Raw genomic sequence first — 16,072 nt, 5'->3', positions numbered from 1 at the left:
GTCACATGTCTGTAGCAATATGGCCGCAGCGATCGAGCGGGGAAGTACTTGTAATGAAAACATGAAAGTTCTGTCTAACGCGGTTCCTCTATCGTTAAAGATAATTGCAGAGTGTCCGGTGACAAAGGCAAGAGCCTGTGATCTGCTGCTCCCTCACAGTCACGTCAGCACCCCGGTGTTCATGCCGGTCGGCACTCAGGGGACTTTGAAAGGAATCACAGTGGACCAGCTAAGTGGGCTGGGATGTCAAATATGCCTCGGCAATACGTATCATCTGGGCATGAGACCGGTGGGTCTTTCACGTCTAATCACCTATATTCGCGAAGTATAGCCGACGTTTCATTCATTTCACGCGGTGATGGATGCGACATGCTCCTGTAAATCCTCATGTACCAAGTCACGGTTTCGCTTTTGTCCGTTATCAGGGGCCTGAGCTGATAGAAAAGGCCAAAGGGCTGCATGGTTTCATGAACTGGGACAAAAACCTCTTAACAGTAAGTGTCCTGATTGTTAACTGTTACATTTCAGTCCGATCAGAAAATAATTTCTGTTGTATCACTGTGATTCTTCAAGGACAGTGGAGGGTTTCAGATGGTGTCCCTAGTTGAGCTCTCCGAAGTCACAGAAGAAGGAGTCAAGTTCAAGTCTCCGTATGACGGCCAAGTAATCCTCCTCACGCCTGAAAAGTCCATCAGTATACAAAACAGCCTGGGTTAGTCATCGTTCCGTTGTCACGGATTGAGAAGCGATTCCTCTAACTTGTGTGTGCTCTGTCACTGCTCCACCAGGGTCAGACATCATGATGCAGCTGGACGACGTGGTCAGCAGCACAGTCACTGGCCCCCGGGTGGAGGAGGCCATGCACAGATCCATCCGCTGGCTGGATCGCTGCATAGCCGCAAATAAAAATCCAGACAAACAGAACCTTTTTGCTATCATTCAAGGAGGCCTTAATCCAGAGCTGCGGAAAACCTGCCTGGATGGTAAATCTCCTAATCTGTTTTGACAATATTTGGACTGAAGAATATTGCACTGACTGATTGAAGTACATCAAACACATGATCATGAATAAAATGTTGTCGCATGGACAAGAAACAGCCTTGAAATTGTTGCAGAAATGACCAAACGCAATGTTCCGGGTTTTGCCATCGGAGGACTGAGTGGTGGAGAAGAAAAGGACGATTTTTGGCGGATGGTGACTCTCTGCACCGACCACCTACCTCGAGAAAAGCCTCGCTATCTGATGGGAGTCGGGTAAGACAGACTTGTGAAAGTTTCCCCCATGTGGTAATATTGTGCGTGCGGTGTAACATCTCAGCCGTTCTCTGCAGTTATGCTGTAGACCTGGTGGTGTGTGTGGCGCTGGGGTGCGACATGTTCGACTGCGTGTTTCCCACTCGCACCGCCGTGAGTTATTTCTTTCATCAATGACGTTCTAGTTTTTAATTCGGTGCTTTGATCTGACTGATGAATGTTTTCTCAGAGATTCGGATCAGCCCTGGTTCCTTGGGGCTCAGTCCAGTTGAAGCAGAAGCAGTACGCCAAAGACTTCCAACCTATTGACCCTGACTGTACCTGCCCTACATGCAAAAGGTGAGTAAGATATAAGCGGTTTAAATCCCATTTATGAATGAAAAGACGATTACAATTTGGTTAAATGCTTTTTTCCCTTGCTGAGGAAATAGTAGTGCTTTAAATTAATGTGCATAAAAACATGTGTGTGAAATATACACATACAGTACATTCAACTGTAATTTTCAACCACAGTTAAGTCGACATTAAACACAGTGTTTTTGGGTTATTCTGATGCTTACCTTAGTGTGGCTTTGAGGAAGTCTTATAACAAGAAAATGCAGTGAAAACTGGATTTATTTGTGATAAAAAATCTCCTCTGTTTCAGACACAGCCGGGCCTATCTTCACGCTCTGTTCAAGTCTGACACGGCTGCCATGCACCACGTCACCATCCACAACGTAAACTACCAGGTTAGTACACACACTTTTGCAAATCAGTTGAACAGCCGCAGTTGCCTTTTTGTCTGGAATATTGTTTTCATTCTGAATGCAATCGTGTCATCCGTGTGTATGTAAATTAAATTTTTGGTTTTAAAAAGTCACATTTGTATAATCTCACTCACACTGACTTCTATGTCACATCAACTCAACCTCTGAATTAGCCCTTTTCGCGTCCCTCTGTATTTACCCTGCGCCTCATATTTACATTGTTTTGGCTGACTTTATCTCCCCTGTCTCCCCGCAGCTCACCCTCATGCGCTCTGTGAGACAAGCCATCGTGGAGAAGCGTTTCCCAGAGTTCATAAGAACATTCATGAAGCGCATGTTTCCCTCTCGTGAGCTGTACCCGGGCTGGGCTGTGGATGCGTTGGCGTCTGTCAACATCACGCTGGAGTAAAACAAGGACCTCTTTCTTTTATGTTAAACTCATTTTCCGACTGTTTATATACACATTATTTTCTACTTTGCTATTATACTCGCCTTGTCCGGGGACCAATCCAAAAAAATGTTACGGCCTTGTTGTCTGTAAACTGCTCCCTGACTGAACATCATACTAATGTGAGACTGAGTGGGGTTTAAATGAGATTTGAAACACATGAACTATCTCCTTTGATACACTCAGTCACTTTTTGTTGTTACCATGGCTACACTGCCAGATCCACCCACTTGAAACGGTTCATCTCACTGTTCCCTCTTTGTGTTATCCTTTCTTGTATGCGGCAACTGCAGGCTCCTTCTGACCAGATGAAGCGGTCAAAAAAAATGAACTGTCTAAAGTGTGTCTTTACATGTCTTACAGATGCTCGACTTGTTTACTTCACGTTGTGTTTTTGCCTTACCGCCACTAGGGGGCAAAAATCTATAAAAAGTCAAGTGAAGCTCTGGTTCAGTTCGAATAATAAAGCTCTGAATTTTTCATAGTCCTCCGACTGACAATGATCGTTTTGTCCTCACAGCAATTTGTTAAGAAAACCCCTCTCAACCATGTAATTGAATGTTTGTCAGCCGACAGATGCTGGTTTGTATCTCCATCAAACATAATTCATGTTAATCACTTAATTTGAACAGCACCTGATGCCTGTGGCGCTGAGTCAACGACGCTCTTTTTTGTTTTATAAACGTTTAAGCCACAGTGCCGCTGTTATTCCCGACGCAACAGTGTCACACAAGCGTTTCATTACGAGTGCGCAGTCACTGCGGGTGAAATGATTCGCCTGGAAAGACGGATGTGGTGTTAAAAAGCTATAATGATGTGGACGCTTTGGATGAGAAACGGTTTATTCGTGCGTCTTTCTTACAGTCAAGCTCAATAGGAGCCCAGCACACACATCCAGGAACATCAATATCGTGGAAATATTCTCTTATTATAGCGTGGGAATGATAAGTCCAACGAGGTGGCGCAAAGCCGCCCGAACTAAAAACCCAAAGCCTTGTAATATGAGAGAAAGAAGCACTTTCTTCTTGAATTAAACATCGAAAACCAATTAGTTTCTCGGTGCTTAAATCGTGTAAACCGTCCCAAACACAGACGCGCACACGCCACTTTGCTCTTTAAACACACTTCTCCTCTGTTTATATGTCTATTTTTAACCTTGACTCGAATGAAAGTTCTCGCCGCACTTGTGCAGGCGCCATTCAAGACATTTGTTCTCGGAACAAAGTCACAATGAGCTTTTTGTAATGTCATGTAATGAACGCTCCCCATTCAACAAACGCATTTTATACCCAGGAATCGCATAACATCCCGTCTAAATATTGCGTTTGTGCGACTGCTGTTTGTTTTGGATGGAATTGTTTTTTTTAATATCAACTTCCTGTCGAGCTCAGCGCGGCACTTGATGCCAACAGATCTGATCACAACACATTTTGTACATTAAAGAACCCTGAAATCTCACATGAAGAACTAACAGGATGATCATTGTGAGGTTGATGTCAGTTATGTCAACTTTTTTTAGGAACCCCCTCAATTTTCTGTAGCATATATAATGCATAAATAATATAGGATTATAGTTCCATATGTGGTGAATTCAATGACCAAAGTAGCTCTTTGGTCATTGAAGGTTATATAAAGAGTTTCTATGAATGTTTAATGATTATTAATGTCAGAATAAAGTTGTTTAAATTGCAATTGGTGTTTTCAAATAATTGATGTAAACATGTTACTTTGTGTGTGTGTGGAGGGGAAATCAATGCAATTTTATTTTTCTTTATTTTTCACATATGTATTAAAACAGTTATACACCTCATTGTTTCAAATGAATGAGGCCAGGTTTCATGCAAGGGATTTCTGTGTATTTTAATTGTTAAATACACATATGTTTTCTGTGTTTGTGCTGCAGCTTAATTTTTGTTTAAATGTTTTGTTGTTCCAATAGTTTCACGTGTTCAAGCACATTCAGTTTCTTTCAAGTTAGAAAGAAACCCCAAGCATGAAAAAGTCATTCTCAGCGCACCGGTATTTTACAAATTTGTGACACTGAACAATTTGTCTTAAAATTTTCATCCAGGTAATTTCTTAATATCTTTATCCTGTTAGAATATAAGAGGAAACCAGAGTTCCCAGAAAATCCAATTCACCAAAATTGAATGACTAATAAAGAAAAATTGTGAATTTTCAGTGGAGCTGTGCCACTTGGTCAGATGTGTTTGCCTAATGGGAGGGCGGGCCCTGTGGCACCAGTTTTAATGCCAAAACGACGACGCACCCAGCCATGAACAGCACTTGTGCGGATCACGTGGTGTAAATTGAAACATTAAAGCCAAAGTAGCAGCGCTCATCACCAAGAGGACTTCACGTGTGTCAGGAATTCTCGCATTAGCGTCTGTGGTCATGTGGTCCCGGACTATTCCCCCGTGGCTGCTGCGCTGTCACTGTGTCTCAGCGGGTTTGTGGAAAGAAGGATGCAACCAGTTGCTCTCCAGCTGCCACTGTGGATTCTCTCTCGCGCACCCACGGACACGCATCTTCTACCTGTTGCCTCCGCTGGAGCGAAAGTAGCTCTCCATTCAGACGGCTGCTTCCCAGAGTTTTCTCCAGGAAGGATGCTGAGGACGATGCCATGAAGTGTGACACTTGTTTCCTCGTCAATCGTTTGCAATAGCGGAGGGAAGAGGAGTTCTGGGGTGGTCCACCTCCCGCTCCTCGCTGTGGAGGCGCGGTTGGTGCCGATCTTCGTCGCTTTCTCTGGGCTCGAAGATAGGAAGACCATGGTCGAATTGGAGAAGGAAGTGCTCCCGCTGCCCCCTCGGTACCGGTTCCGAGACCTGTTGCTCGGAGACTGGCAGGCGGACGACAGGTAAGACGGCGGATCCTTGCAGCGTTTACGCACGGCGCGCCGAATATTGCGCCACAGAGCATCAAACCAGCATCACCCTGAAAGTCTGCTCCAGTTGTTTACCACCAATTTATCTCATCATCAAGTCTCTCTGTTGAGTTGCCTCATTCTTCTTAATGGTCAATAATGTCACACCCAAATTGAGCGTCCATTTTTAGATTTGACACCAATGTCCCAAGCATCAGAGGGAACCAGTCCCTCTTTGCTGTGGCGTCTCTAGAACAGTGGGTACCCCTTTTCAGCCCCCTCCTTCTCACATTGCATGTGCTGAACTGCATTGCTGCTGGTGAGACTTTAATGGAGAAAAATGAATTAAAATGTTAGACACCCCAGAAATTTAGTGGAAACATGTCCTACTTGCTGGCTGCACCCCTCAAATGAATCACCACTTATATATCAGTCAGATAAGTTTGGGGATGTGTAGAGTTGTGCTGTTGTGAAGGAGAAAATGCACGGAAAAAAGCAACACAGAATGGTCCCTCCCTACTCTGAGTCTCTGACAGATGACTTAGCTCCTGAACCAGGAAGCCAAGTTAACTGAATAGAGCACCTTCAACTTCCCAGTCCAATCCTTCCTTATACCTGAGAACCATGACCTCAGACTTTTAGTTGGTCAACAACACCCTGGTACACTTTGTTGCATGCATTATTTCGCCCATCGCTCATCCCTGCCTCCATGATCCCCGTAATTCCAGCTATTGCCAGTGAACCATCTGCCACCTGGACCGCCGATTCACCGAGGGTGTTCTGCGTAACTGACTATTAACCTTTTCCTGCACTCTAAACATCTATAGGTGATTTACTGTTTAATTTGCCTCCATGATTATACAACCTAATGAAAGCCCCGTAACCCCCATTTCACGTGTGGTCTCACTCCGTGTGCTTGTGGCGTGCGAATCAAAAGCGTTCCGCTGGCCTCCATCCATGGCGTATTCTGTCTCTTGTGACAAATTATCCTGCTAATCCTCGTCTCTGTGACGTCTCAGATGGTGCTTTGTTTCCAAGGAAGCCTTAGCTGAGCTCTTCTGCCCTTTTGTCATTTGTCAGCTGTAGCCCAAGGACAGATGTTTCCAAACGGTCGCACGGTGACCTCAATCACCGGACTGCCCACTCAAGGACACCGGGGTTGGTTCTTGGAAATCCCACGAGAAACAAAACACTTCCTTGGCCGTCCCTGTGGCTTTTCCTGGATTACACGGAATACATTTGGGAGGCTAGTGCTTCCTCAGTAAGGCAGATATTACAGGCCACTTTTTGCCACTATTCGATTTCTGTTTCATCTTCCTCATCAGGATATACATCTTATGTCATGGGCTTGTATAGGACACAATTCTGTGGCACAAATATGACAAATTGGGGCGCACTGTGAGAATCTGGCTAGTGATAGCACCTAGTGATGGGCTTATGAAGCTTCATGAAACAGTGTCCTCATTTTCAGAGCCCACTAGATGGCACTCTCTGCTCTAAAATCTTTGGATATGAACAACTGTTTTTGCCAGCTACTGAGCTCTGAAAATGAGTACAGTGTTTCATGAAGCTTCATAAACCCATCCCGGGGCACTTTTACTAGCCAGAATCTCACAGTGCACCTTTCAGCCAGGAGGTTACAGGGACAATTTAAAGAAACCTTTGTCCTTTCTTCCCCCCGTTCTTGCAAGGGTTTACTCAGCCATTCCGGTTTCCTCCCTCACTTATTCGGAAACACAAATTTCTCTGCAAGTGTGAGTCTGTGTTAATGGTTGTTTGTCTTCGTGTACCCTGTTCTGGTAGTCCCTCACTTCTTGCCCGAACAATTATACTAATATACTACTGTGTGGCCCACTCCAAAATGCATAAGTCCTTCACCACAGACTCACAACACAGGACAGCCATGTTTTGTTTTTTTTCTTTCCTCAAATTCTCTCATCATTTTTTAGTTGGCCATAATATCAAGATCCTTTGTTGGTGACCTAGTTTTTCGTGTCTTGCTGATATAAATATGTTTTGCATTTGTCTACAACTATATGTATTTGTAGGTCATAAATTGACTTGCAGGGCCAGATTTGGCCCCCAGGCCTTGAGTTTGGCCCGTGATCAGGAGGTTATTTACGTCACTCTAGCTCACCTCTTTCAACAATATTTCTTCCTTTTAAAGTATATATTTCTTTCCAAAGTATCCTCATGTAAGTTTGATTCTCTTTTTTTGTTTCACCCGAGAAGCCTCTTGTGGATAGCAATTTGTTTTCCACTTGTAAACGCAGCCAAACAAGGCGGGACACTAAAAAAATAATCCTGGCTTTTGAAATTAGAAATGCACCTGGACATGGGGTGCTGAGATACAAGATATTGTTTTCCAAAAACTCATTATTTGATTCCCAAGTTACAGGCTTGTCCACCCCGGGGCCTGATCCAGCCAGCTCCTGCGACATAATTTCATGTGTCTATTGCTGACGGCCCGCCAGTAAAAAGCAATGCCAGCGCTCAGACTACACGCCCCATAATGCCCTGCAACAGCTCTCTAATAAAAGCGAATGTTAAATGTCAGCTTCAGAAAGTCCAATAAATGTTAATCGTGTTTGCTCCAACACTTTTAGTGTGTCGCTGGGATTGAGTTTGACCCGGTTCTTGTCGAGGCTAATCATACGCAGCAAAGCTCATTATTGTGATGATTTTCAAAAGAGCATTCCAAATAACAATGTGATTTTCATGCAACATGCTTGATACACAACGTTCAGTTTTGGTACCAAAAAAAGAGAAATGACAATGTAGTTGATTCAAATTCAGACCACTGTTAATATACACTGTAAAATGTGCGATTTCATGACTGAATGCATTCGATTATATCAGATCCAGTCGGACTGCAATATAGATTATCTGGAAAGTTTTTGATCCGCAGTTCCGGTGTGAGATGACGGATTGCCACTTCTGGAAGATCGGTCGAGCGCAGCTTATTGTCTCACGGCGGCTCATGTCACACATCTTTGTCGGATTTGCGTCACATTTGCCGAGTGCTGGAGCCGCCTTCTGTGAACTGGACGCCGTACATTACCTCTTGCCATCTTGTTGCGCAACACCTATTGGGATGACTGCGTTGGTGAATAAGATTTTGTGACAATTTGAGTAAACATGCCACATTGTCATCACGTGAATCACATGTCAAACCTGAGGATCGGGGACCCAATGTCATCCTGCCATGTAGGCTGAAAATTAAATTCAGCAGTAATTTAACATTCACCAGAAATCCAAGATCAGGACCCCTTATGCCAAATGGCTTTGTGGACAGCGCAGATTATACATGTCAATAACTACTCTGGTAACTGCAGATGCAGATGGGAGGGAATTTGTTGAAGTAGATATGAGTTTTCAGGGCAAAACAAAGGGAAGCTTTATATTAAAGTTTACCTCCAATACTTCACTGACTCTTACTTCCTTTATTATCCATTGAAGATGTATTTTGTTTGGCCCACGGCTTGGACTCTAGATCACATTTTGGCCCCTTGCATGGATGAGTTTCACATAGGATTTTGAATGTCACAGCAAAATATGTATTTAACACAGAATATTTTGGTGACAAAACAGCAGAATGTATGTTGCACACTACTGTATTTATGCGGATTATTTCTACATCAATGACAGACGAGGTGAAAGGAGCCGCAGAGCCACAGAAGAGGTCTGCTATCATGACCATCCACACGTTTCATTTCCGGAATCCTCCCCATCACCTACTACCTCTCAGCAGATCAGTCTTCTTCGCTACCCTCACGCTCATTAACAATGATCGTAATGGCACTACATTGCATTATTTTATTCCCCTCCTGACCTTTTAATAGTCAGAGAGTAATTGCCCATCCTTGAATTCCAAATGAGTCGTCTTCTGCGGCCGTCCGTCCGACCAGTCGCGCGTTCACAAACATGCTTTCACGTCCACTCTCTTCTAAGGGTGAGAGAGCAATTATCAGACCGGGTCAAGATGTTGAACTCGTGTCTAGGAATCATTAGCCGCTGCGGGGTCGGTGAACAAAGCTGGAAAGACTCATAATACTGAGTGGCAGAAAACTTAATGATGAATAAGCCACACTTTTTTTCCGTCCATTTACAAGGGTGGGCCGTAAATTGACGAAGATCATCGCTAGTATGTGGCGCTGAATAGACTCTCTGGCATGTTCTACTGCAAATGGGCCTCATATATAAACCTATAATTCTCCCCCTTCCATCTTGTGCCTTGTGTTCTCGACGCACTATAGAGTGAGTGTGAGTCTATTCCCTCCACATCGTCTCGATCTTCGCTCTGATTGAAGTGCCCACAATGCCATGTTTGCCACTGGCTGGAGAGCCCTCCTCAGAGGAATCCACTGGGAGACTCAATCCTACAGCTGCTCTTGAAATCTCCTCATGTATCATATACTCTACGTTGGGGTCACTTACTTGATTGCAGTGATGGTCCACTTGCTGAATTCCCTAGGCAACGTTGCGCTTCTGTTTTTCAATACAATACAAATGCACAGGGATGAACTGTATGTACCAGTATGTCTCAGCAAAGAGGCCCAAGCTTCCAAGCTTCCTCTTCTCCCTGCCATGGTTTCCCAAGACATACAAGAGACATCATCTCTCCAGCTGGTTCCCAGGCAGTCGCGGGACAGCCGTCTTCATGAGACACTTTAAGCGTCCTTGACATAAATTTAAGTCATAATTAGAAAGAAGAAATAGTGTTTTCCTAAGTTATATTGTGATGCAGAGGAGGGGGATGATCGACTGTCATGACTGGGTCAAGCGCCGGCTCCTGCTGATGAACCAACTCTATCAACAGGCACAGCACAGAAGCAGAGTATGTTCTGGGTAATATCAGCAAAGATTTGCATCATTTGTCAATAATTTTTGAGGAGGAAGAGCAGCGTCACCGACTGTAGCCCGTTTTATATAAAGACGCAATGACTCGGCATAATCAGGATGACGGGTAACACGTTGAAGTGTATAGTGGTCGTCCTCATATCAGTTTGTAAATGCACAATATTGAGATATATAGTGAAAATAGCGAGAAAAATATCCATCATTTGTGTCTTGTTTTGCTTTTCTGATCAAACGCTGCCTAAAATACAAATAAAGCGACTCTTTTTTTTTGGGTGAGTTTTGACTCCGTGGCTTCTCTGTACCCATTTGAAACCATGATATCATCTTTAGTTGCTTGTTTACTTGTGCTTGCTTGTGCTTATGGTTGTCATTTTGTTTGTGATGGACTTTCAGGCCACAGTATAGCTGACCGCTTCCGAAAACTGTCAAAATCTGCCTCTTTTGTGAAGAAGAACTGGCAATATTTTGGTATTTCTCTACCGACACTGAAGCTGAAGAGCTTCTTGACATTGACACCGCATAGATATTCCTCTTGTGACATCATCAAGGCGCTTCATTTTCATTCCCTTAGAAACTGTTTTGCTCTTAATAACTTAGCAGACAAGAAGAGATCATTTCATACCGCATATTTATGCATAGCTCCTGAACCTTGGATGACAGATGTCCCTTGAAAGTATTTCCTTGTTAATTCATAAAAACAAAGTATTTCGTGAAGCTAAAAAAAATGGCACGCCTAAGTTTGAGCTGCGTCTACACACCGTGTGTGTGTGTTTGTACTTGTGCGACTGCTGGCTGCTTCAGCTCTGATGCACAAATATTATTCATAAATAATTTATGTCTGGCGCTGCTCGTCTTTTTTTGTAACGGATTTTGCGGAGATGAAAAGTGCACTCATCAAGAGAAAGCACAATTTGTATTCACGGAAAACTGCGACCGAAATTGAGGGTTTGCCTCTGAAATTAGTCAGTTACGCTCATCGGCCTGGTTCCGGTCCAAGGATCTGCGTGATGACTGATCCTCGAGTGAGTGTTTGACCTGCCGTGGTGTCAAGGTTGCAGATGCAGAGGTAGTTTAATGATATCCCGGTGACTGCGAGGTTGCATCTGCCACGTTTGAGATTCGACATATGCGAAAGTACGGAGTGTCTGCGTGTTTTAACATCAGCTGCTATTTCCATTCATCATGTCTCTGTTCCGTAAACAGAACTCGAGTTCAAAGCAGGTTGCGGCCCTGTGATGCGAGCAAACAACTGCTGGAGTGCTAAAAACTGCCTTGGAAGTGAAAGCGTTTTTAAAAGTCATGTCTGTTTTGGCTTAACTTTAAGTCCAATATCACTATATTATCTTTGTTAGTCAATGATCTGCTCTAGAAAGTAATAATAATATTCATATTTATCCTATTAATATTAGCATTCATAATGGAATTGCATTTTAAAGAGAATTTTTTTAATCTCAAGAAAATATTTTTTTCCTGTTCCCACGTTTCTTTGGTTACACATCTGAATTCTATTTTCATATTACCAGTAGATATATAGATTTAAATGAGTGATGGCCTTATGAGGCTTCATGAAACAGTGTCTTCATTTTCAGAGCCCACTAGATGGCGCTCTTTGCTCTGAAATCTTTGGATATGAACAACAATTTTAGAGAAACCTCACATCTTTTTTTTTAAACCGAGAGCGCCACCTCCTGGGCTCTGAAAATGAGCACACTGTTTCATGAAGTCTCATCTGCCCATCACTAATTTAAATCCACATTTATTACGTAAGTATGGCACACATGGGATATATTTATATTTTCCAGGCGATTTGTTGAATCACGGTGCTTCATAAATAATTCATTTTCACTGGTTGTTCTGTTCAAGTTACGAGTCCAAAGTCCATGGTCACATGTAAGCTCTCTGATGCTGGGAGGAAACCGGAGTGCCTGAGGAAAACCTGTGCAAGCATGGGGAGAACATACAAATTCAAACCCAGGTTTGCCTGAAGGTGGGATTGAATGTGCAGCCACCATGCTGTGAGGCTGCCGCGCTAATCAGAACCTGTTTTTTATTTATTTCTTATTTTCTTCAACATGTAATAATACAAGAGCAATATACAAATGAAAAAAAATGTTACAATGTTCTCAAAAATAAAATAAAAAAACAATAACAAAATGAACAAGAACAACAGTGATAATAGAAAAAGGATACAAAGTACAAAGAGACGCATAGCAAAACTAAACCAAGGACAACCAAAAATACACCACTTTCTGGTAATAAAAAAGGTGAGTCTAACCAGCTGGTTAAAAAAATGAGCCCTGAACCTTCTCCAATTTATTCAATACATATCTGAGAGTGAGTCTAATCTTTTCCAATTTTAGGAAAAACAAAACATCTCTCACCTAGTGAATAAAGGTAGAGGGGGTGAAACTCTTCCATTTATTCTCCTGGAAAGGAGGGTCACAAAGGCTATGGCGTCTTTTGAGGACAGGGAACTTGAATTTGAGATTCCAAACAATGCAGTTGATGGTGTGGGGGGGGCACATCTTCACCTGCAATATGAAATATAGTGTGACAGATCTCCACCCAAAAGGGACCAAGGGCTGGGCAAAGCCAGAACATGTGTATACCATTGTACATATTTGCAAGTCTTGCTTTCGTGTAATGGACCCGATGCAATATTTTACATTGAATAAGACTGTGTCTAGCACATATAGGCGATTTATGTACACGTCTCAAAACATCTGTCCACATCTCCCCGGAGAATACTATGCCCAAATCCTTCTCCCAGAGTGATTCAATAGAGTTCAAATAGCCTGTTAAGTTCAGTATAATACTATGAAATGAGTGTGTGACAGAGGAGCTCCTTCATTTGTAAATACATACACAGTCCTATACAGCTCCACTTCCTATCAAAGAGAAGGCTCAATCTGCATGTAAATAATATTTTGCCAGCCACTTATCATAAAAACAGAATGAAACTGACATATTTTTGAGCTTGCAAATTGGCTCATATGCGCTTCTAAACGATACATTTTCCGCCTTAATACCCCAAAACCAGCCACCCAGAGCACAACCGCAGCAAGAAATGACGTTTCTTCTTATCGATGACAGCGTGCTGATGACAGCCCATCACCTGAAACACACACACACACAGCTCTGCTTTACTCTCTAATGTGATGTGAGTGAAATGAAATAGAAGTAGCTTCACTGAGCCTTGCTTTCACATCCAGGACTTCCATGCAAATGACTGCCTTTCCTTCTTAAAATAATCTCTAATTGGCTGACGCCTTCACACCCTCTGTCAATCTCTCGCCGTCTACCGCCGGTAAACCTTTGACCTCATTCGGCTGCCCACGTTCTCCTCCGTCCATGGCTTAATCTAGTCAACTCACTGAGGAGCATGATTCATCAATAGCGTCAATATTTATGTCTCTGCATTACCAGAAGAAAGGCCGGTTGATGGTCAGTCAGGGAGGCCTGGACTAAATTGGACATCCCTTAGTACTGTGAGCAGAACAGTCCATCGTGGTAAGGCAGTTTGAAAAGACCAAAGGAAACAGCAAGATGTGTCCGAAAAAATTTCAACTTCAACCTCTGGTAATTCAGATCTCTTTATTGACATGATGACAAAATAAAAATAAAAATAAAAATAAAAATAAAAATAAAAATAAAAATAAAAATTGAACAGGAGTTTATACAGTAATTTAATCCCACACACTTTTTTGATCTGGACTATAGTGAACTGAGGGAGTCAGGCTGTAATAGACAGGAGAGAAATTGAAAACCCCGATGTCATATGGTGAGAGAGGGAAAGTGAGGAAGATTGAAGTCAAAGTCAGGGAGACCAGATGGTTTTGGGAAGAGGTTTTACTAGAGATGGAGGTACCACGAAAAATAAATAAGGAGAAGAGCAGGACTACTATGTGAAACAAGACTGGTTGCCTTTTATGGAGGTTTTTGGGACCAATATGTTTGAACTGAAGCAAAATTTTGGATGCTCATATTTTGGACGAAAATCAATTTATGTCATCTAGAAATAGAACAACACACGTCTCCAAATATTTTGACAAAACAATGAAGACAGAAGTACGGAAGAGGATTAGGGCCAGGGGAGGAAGAAGTCAGAACTAAGAGAGACTTTAATCTCAGAATTCTCACTCTAAAATCAGAAGCTTTCTCACTTTAATCCCAAATTCGCAGTTCTCGCGAATCTCGGGATTCTCATCTGACTTTAATCTGAGAATTCTCACTTTAAAGTCAGAAGTCTGCCAAATGTTTTTTTCCTTTTCATTGGGCCTAATCCTCTTCCGCAAAGAAGTTATGTAGCCCTTGAGGACAAAAACGAATTGTGTGAACTAGAAGGTGACATTATGTTATAATAGATGTCCAAGAAGGTTTGTGTCAAGTTTTTGGGCGCTTCTGATTCAAACCAGAGCCTCAGAAAGAAACCAGGACGTGTCACTATTACAAGCAATACGAGGCTGTTTCATTGACATAAGAGCAAAGCAGAAATTGAATCGATGCCGATGAAAAAAACACACCGTGGGCTCAGTCGAGGGCTGCTTTTTAAACGTGCGTGTGATCTGATGTTGGCTCTTCCTTCATTCATTATGAAACCTTGAAGCACTAAAACGAAAGTGTTATCAATTTCACGAGGCCTCCGTCAACCCACGAGGTGACAATGCCGATATTTTATTTATCAGCCCAAGTCCACATTTAAAATCCAATCATCAGCGACAGGACGGCGAAACCTTGACCGAGGGCTTTGTTGAGGTACAGTATGTTTGAATGCAATTTTTTTTTCAAATTGAAATACATTTGTTTTATAAACAGACAAGTATTATAAGGTCTTTGTCTGCATGCGTCATGTGATGGACTGGCAGGCTGTCCAGGGTGTCCCCTTTTCCCATACAGAATGAATGAATGTCTTAAGTGTCCAACATCTCTTTTGTTTTTGTTCTTTTTTCTTGTTTTTTTTTACATTTATTTTAACTCATTTTAATGGAGATTTGGCTTGAGACAAGTGAAAAAACACTAGCAAGTGAGTTGAGAGTAGTTTTTTACCGTTTTGTGGGATTAGTTTGCAAAGGCCAAATGAAGATGGATACTGCTGATTCATCACTGCCCTCAGCAGCTCCCCTGGTCCCTCTGCTTCCATTCATTTAATGGAATTTTCTGTCATTGAAATGAAGAACTGCATTTGCATTCAGCTAAGTGCTCATATTTGTTTGTTCATTTTCACCCAGAGGGCGAAATGTAGTAAATACATCACAGCAAACTGTTTCTAAATGGAGTTTAAAGGAGAACCGGCGACCAATTTATTACAGAATACTTTGTTATGGTGCGGAGATGGTGGGAGAAGTGGGGAAAGGAATCATCTGGCAGTGAGACAAAATTGCTTTTTTTGACAGCTGCAGACAAATCCAATGATAGAAGGACAAAAAAAACAACAGCAGTTGATTAAAAGATGAAAAGCTCACTGCCCTTTGGTAATATATTTGTTCGAAAAGTCGAGAAGCTCAGACGTAATTGAAGGTAATAAAAAAAGAGGAGCAAAACACTAATGAGAAAAAATTCTTTACGATTCAACTAAAATAAACCAGTAAAAGGGCTTAGTCGTATTGTATCATATTATCATAATAAGTGAGAATATTGGCCAGTTAAAGCGTAAAAAACAAGCTTTTTTTTATTACTCTGACCCACACAAATTGAGATTTCTTTTCCCTTTTCTCCTTTCGTGGCTCCACCGCACAAAAACGGGTCAAAATCAGCCCAATTAAAACACAGAAATGGGGGGGAAGGAAGGTGGTTAAAACATTAGTGGAATATACGGTATATATAATGAACTCCATCCAATAACAAGATCTGAGCAATACTGACATGGGTTTTAAATTGGAAATGGAAAATATACTG

General features: G+C 42.3%; 2 protein-coding genes across 3 annotated transcripts in view; both read left to right on the top strand.

Annotated features, from left to right (window-relative positions):
• The first annotated feature begins 6 nt into the window (after positions 1-6).
• Positions 7-2,981, top strand: qtrt1 (queuine tRNA-ribosyltransferase 1). The gene is made up of 9 exons (XM_053850869.1): positions 7-289; positions 426-494; positions 574-712; positions 789-983; positions 1,116-1,254; positions 1,332-1,407; positions 1,484-1,593; positions 1,901-1,985; positions 2,260-2,981. The coding sequence occupies exons 1-9, from the start codon at positions 20-22 to the stop codon at positions 2,410-2,412; spliced, it is 1,236 nt and encodes a 411-aa protein (XP_053706844.1). The 5' UTR covers positions 7-19; the 3' UTR covers positions 2,413-2,981.
• A 1,824-nt stretch (positions 2,982-4,805) lies between these two features.
• The window catches only part of LOC128751670 (potassium channel subfamily T member 2), a 60,483-nt gene continuing 49,216 nt past the window's right edge, over positions 4,806-16,072 (top strand). For both annotated transcript variants that reach the window (XM_053852877.1, XM_053852876.1), the window contains exon 1: positions 4,806-5,311. In XM_053852877.1, coding sequence (XP_053708852.1) covers positions 5,223-5,311 — 89 coding nt within the window. In that variant the 5' untranslated portion in view covers positions 4,806-5,222. The remainder of the gene's footprint in view (positions 5,312-16,072) is intronic.

The sequence above is a fragment of the Synchiropus splendidus genome, chromosome 19, assembly GCF_027744825.2.
Source record: "Synchiropus splendidus isolate RoL2022-P1 chromosome 19, RoL_Sspl_1.0, whole genome shotgun sequence".
Lineage (NCBI taxonomy): Eukaryota > Metazoa > Chordata > Actinopteri > Syngnathiformes > Callionymidae > Synchiropus > Synchiropus splendidus.
Note: the sequence above shows the minus strand (reverse complement) of the source record. Positions and strands in the feature narration are given on the sequence as shown.

Coding starts and splice junctions, on each gene's coding strand:
- qtrt1 (XM_053850869.1), top strand. CDS start 20: ATGGCCGCAGCGATCGAGCGGGGAAGTACTTGTAATGAAAACATGAAA. Junction 495..573: donor GGGACAAAAACCTCTTAACA/GTAAGTGTCCTG, acceptor TGATTCTTCAAG/GACAGTGGAGGGTTTCAGAT. Junction 984..1,115: donor GCGGAAAACCTGCCTGGATG/GTAAATCTCCTA, acceptor AAATTGTTGCAG/AAATGACCAAACGCAATGTT.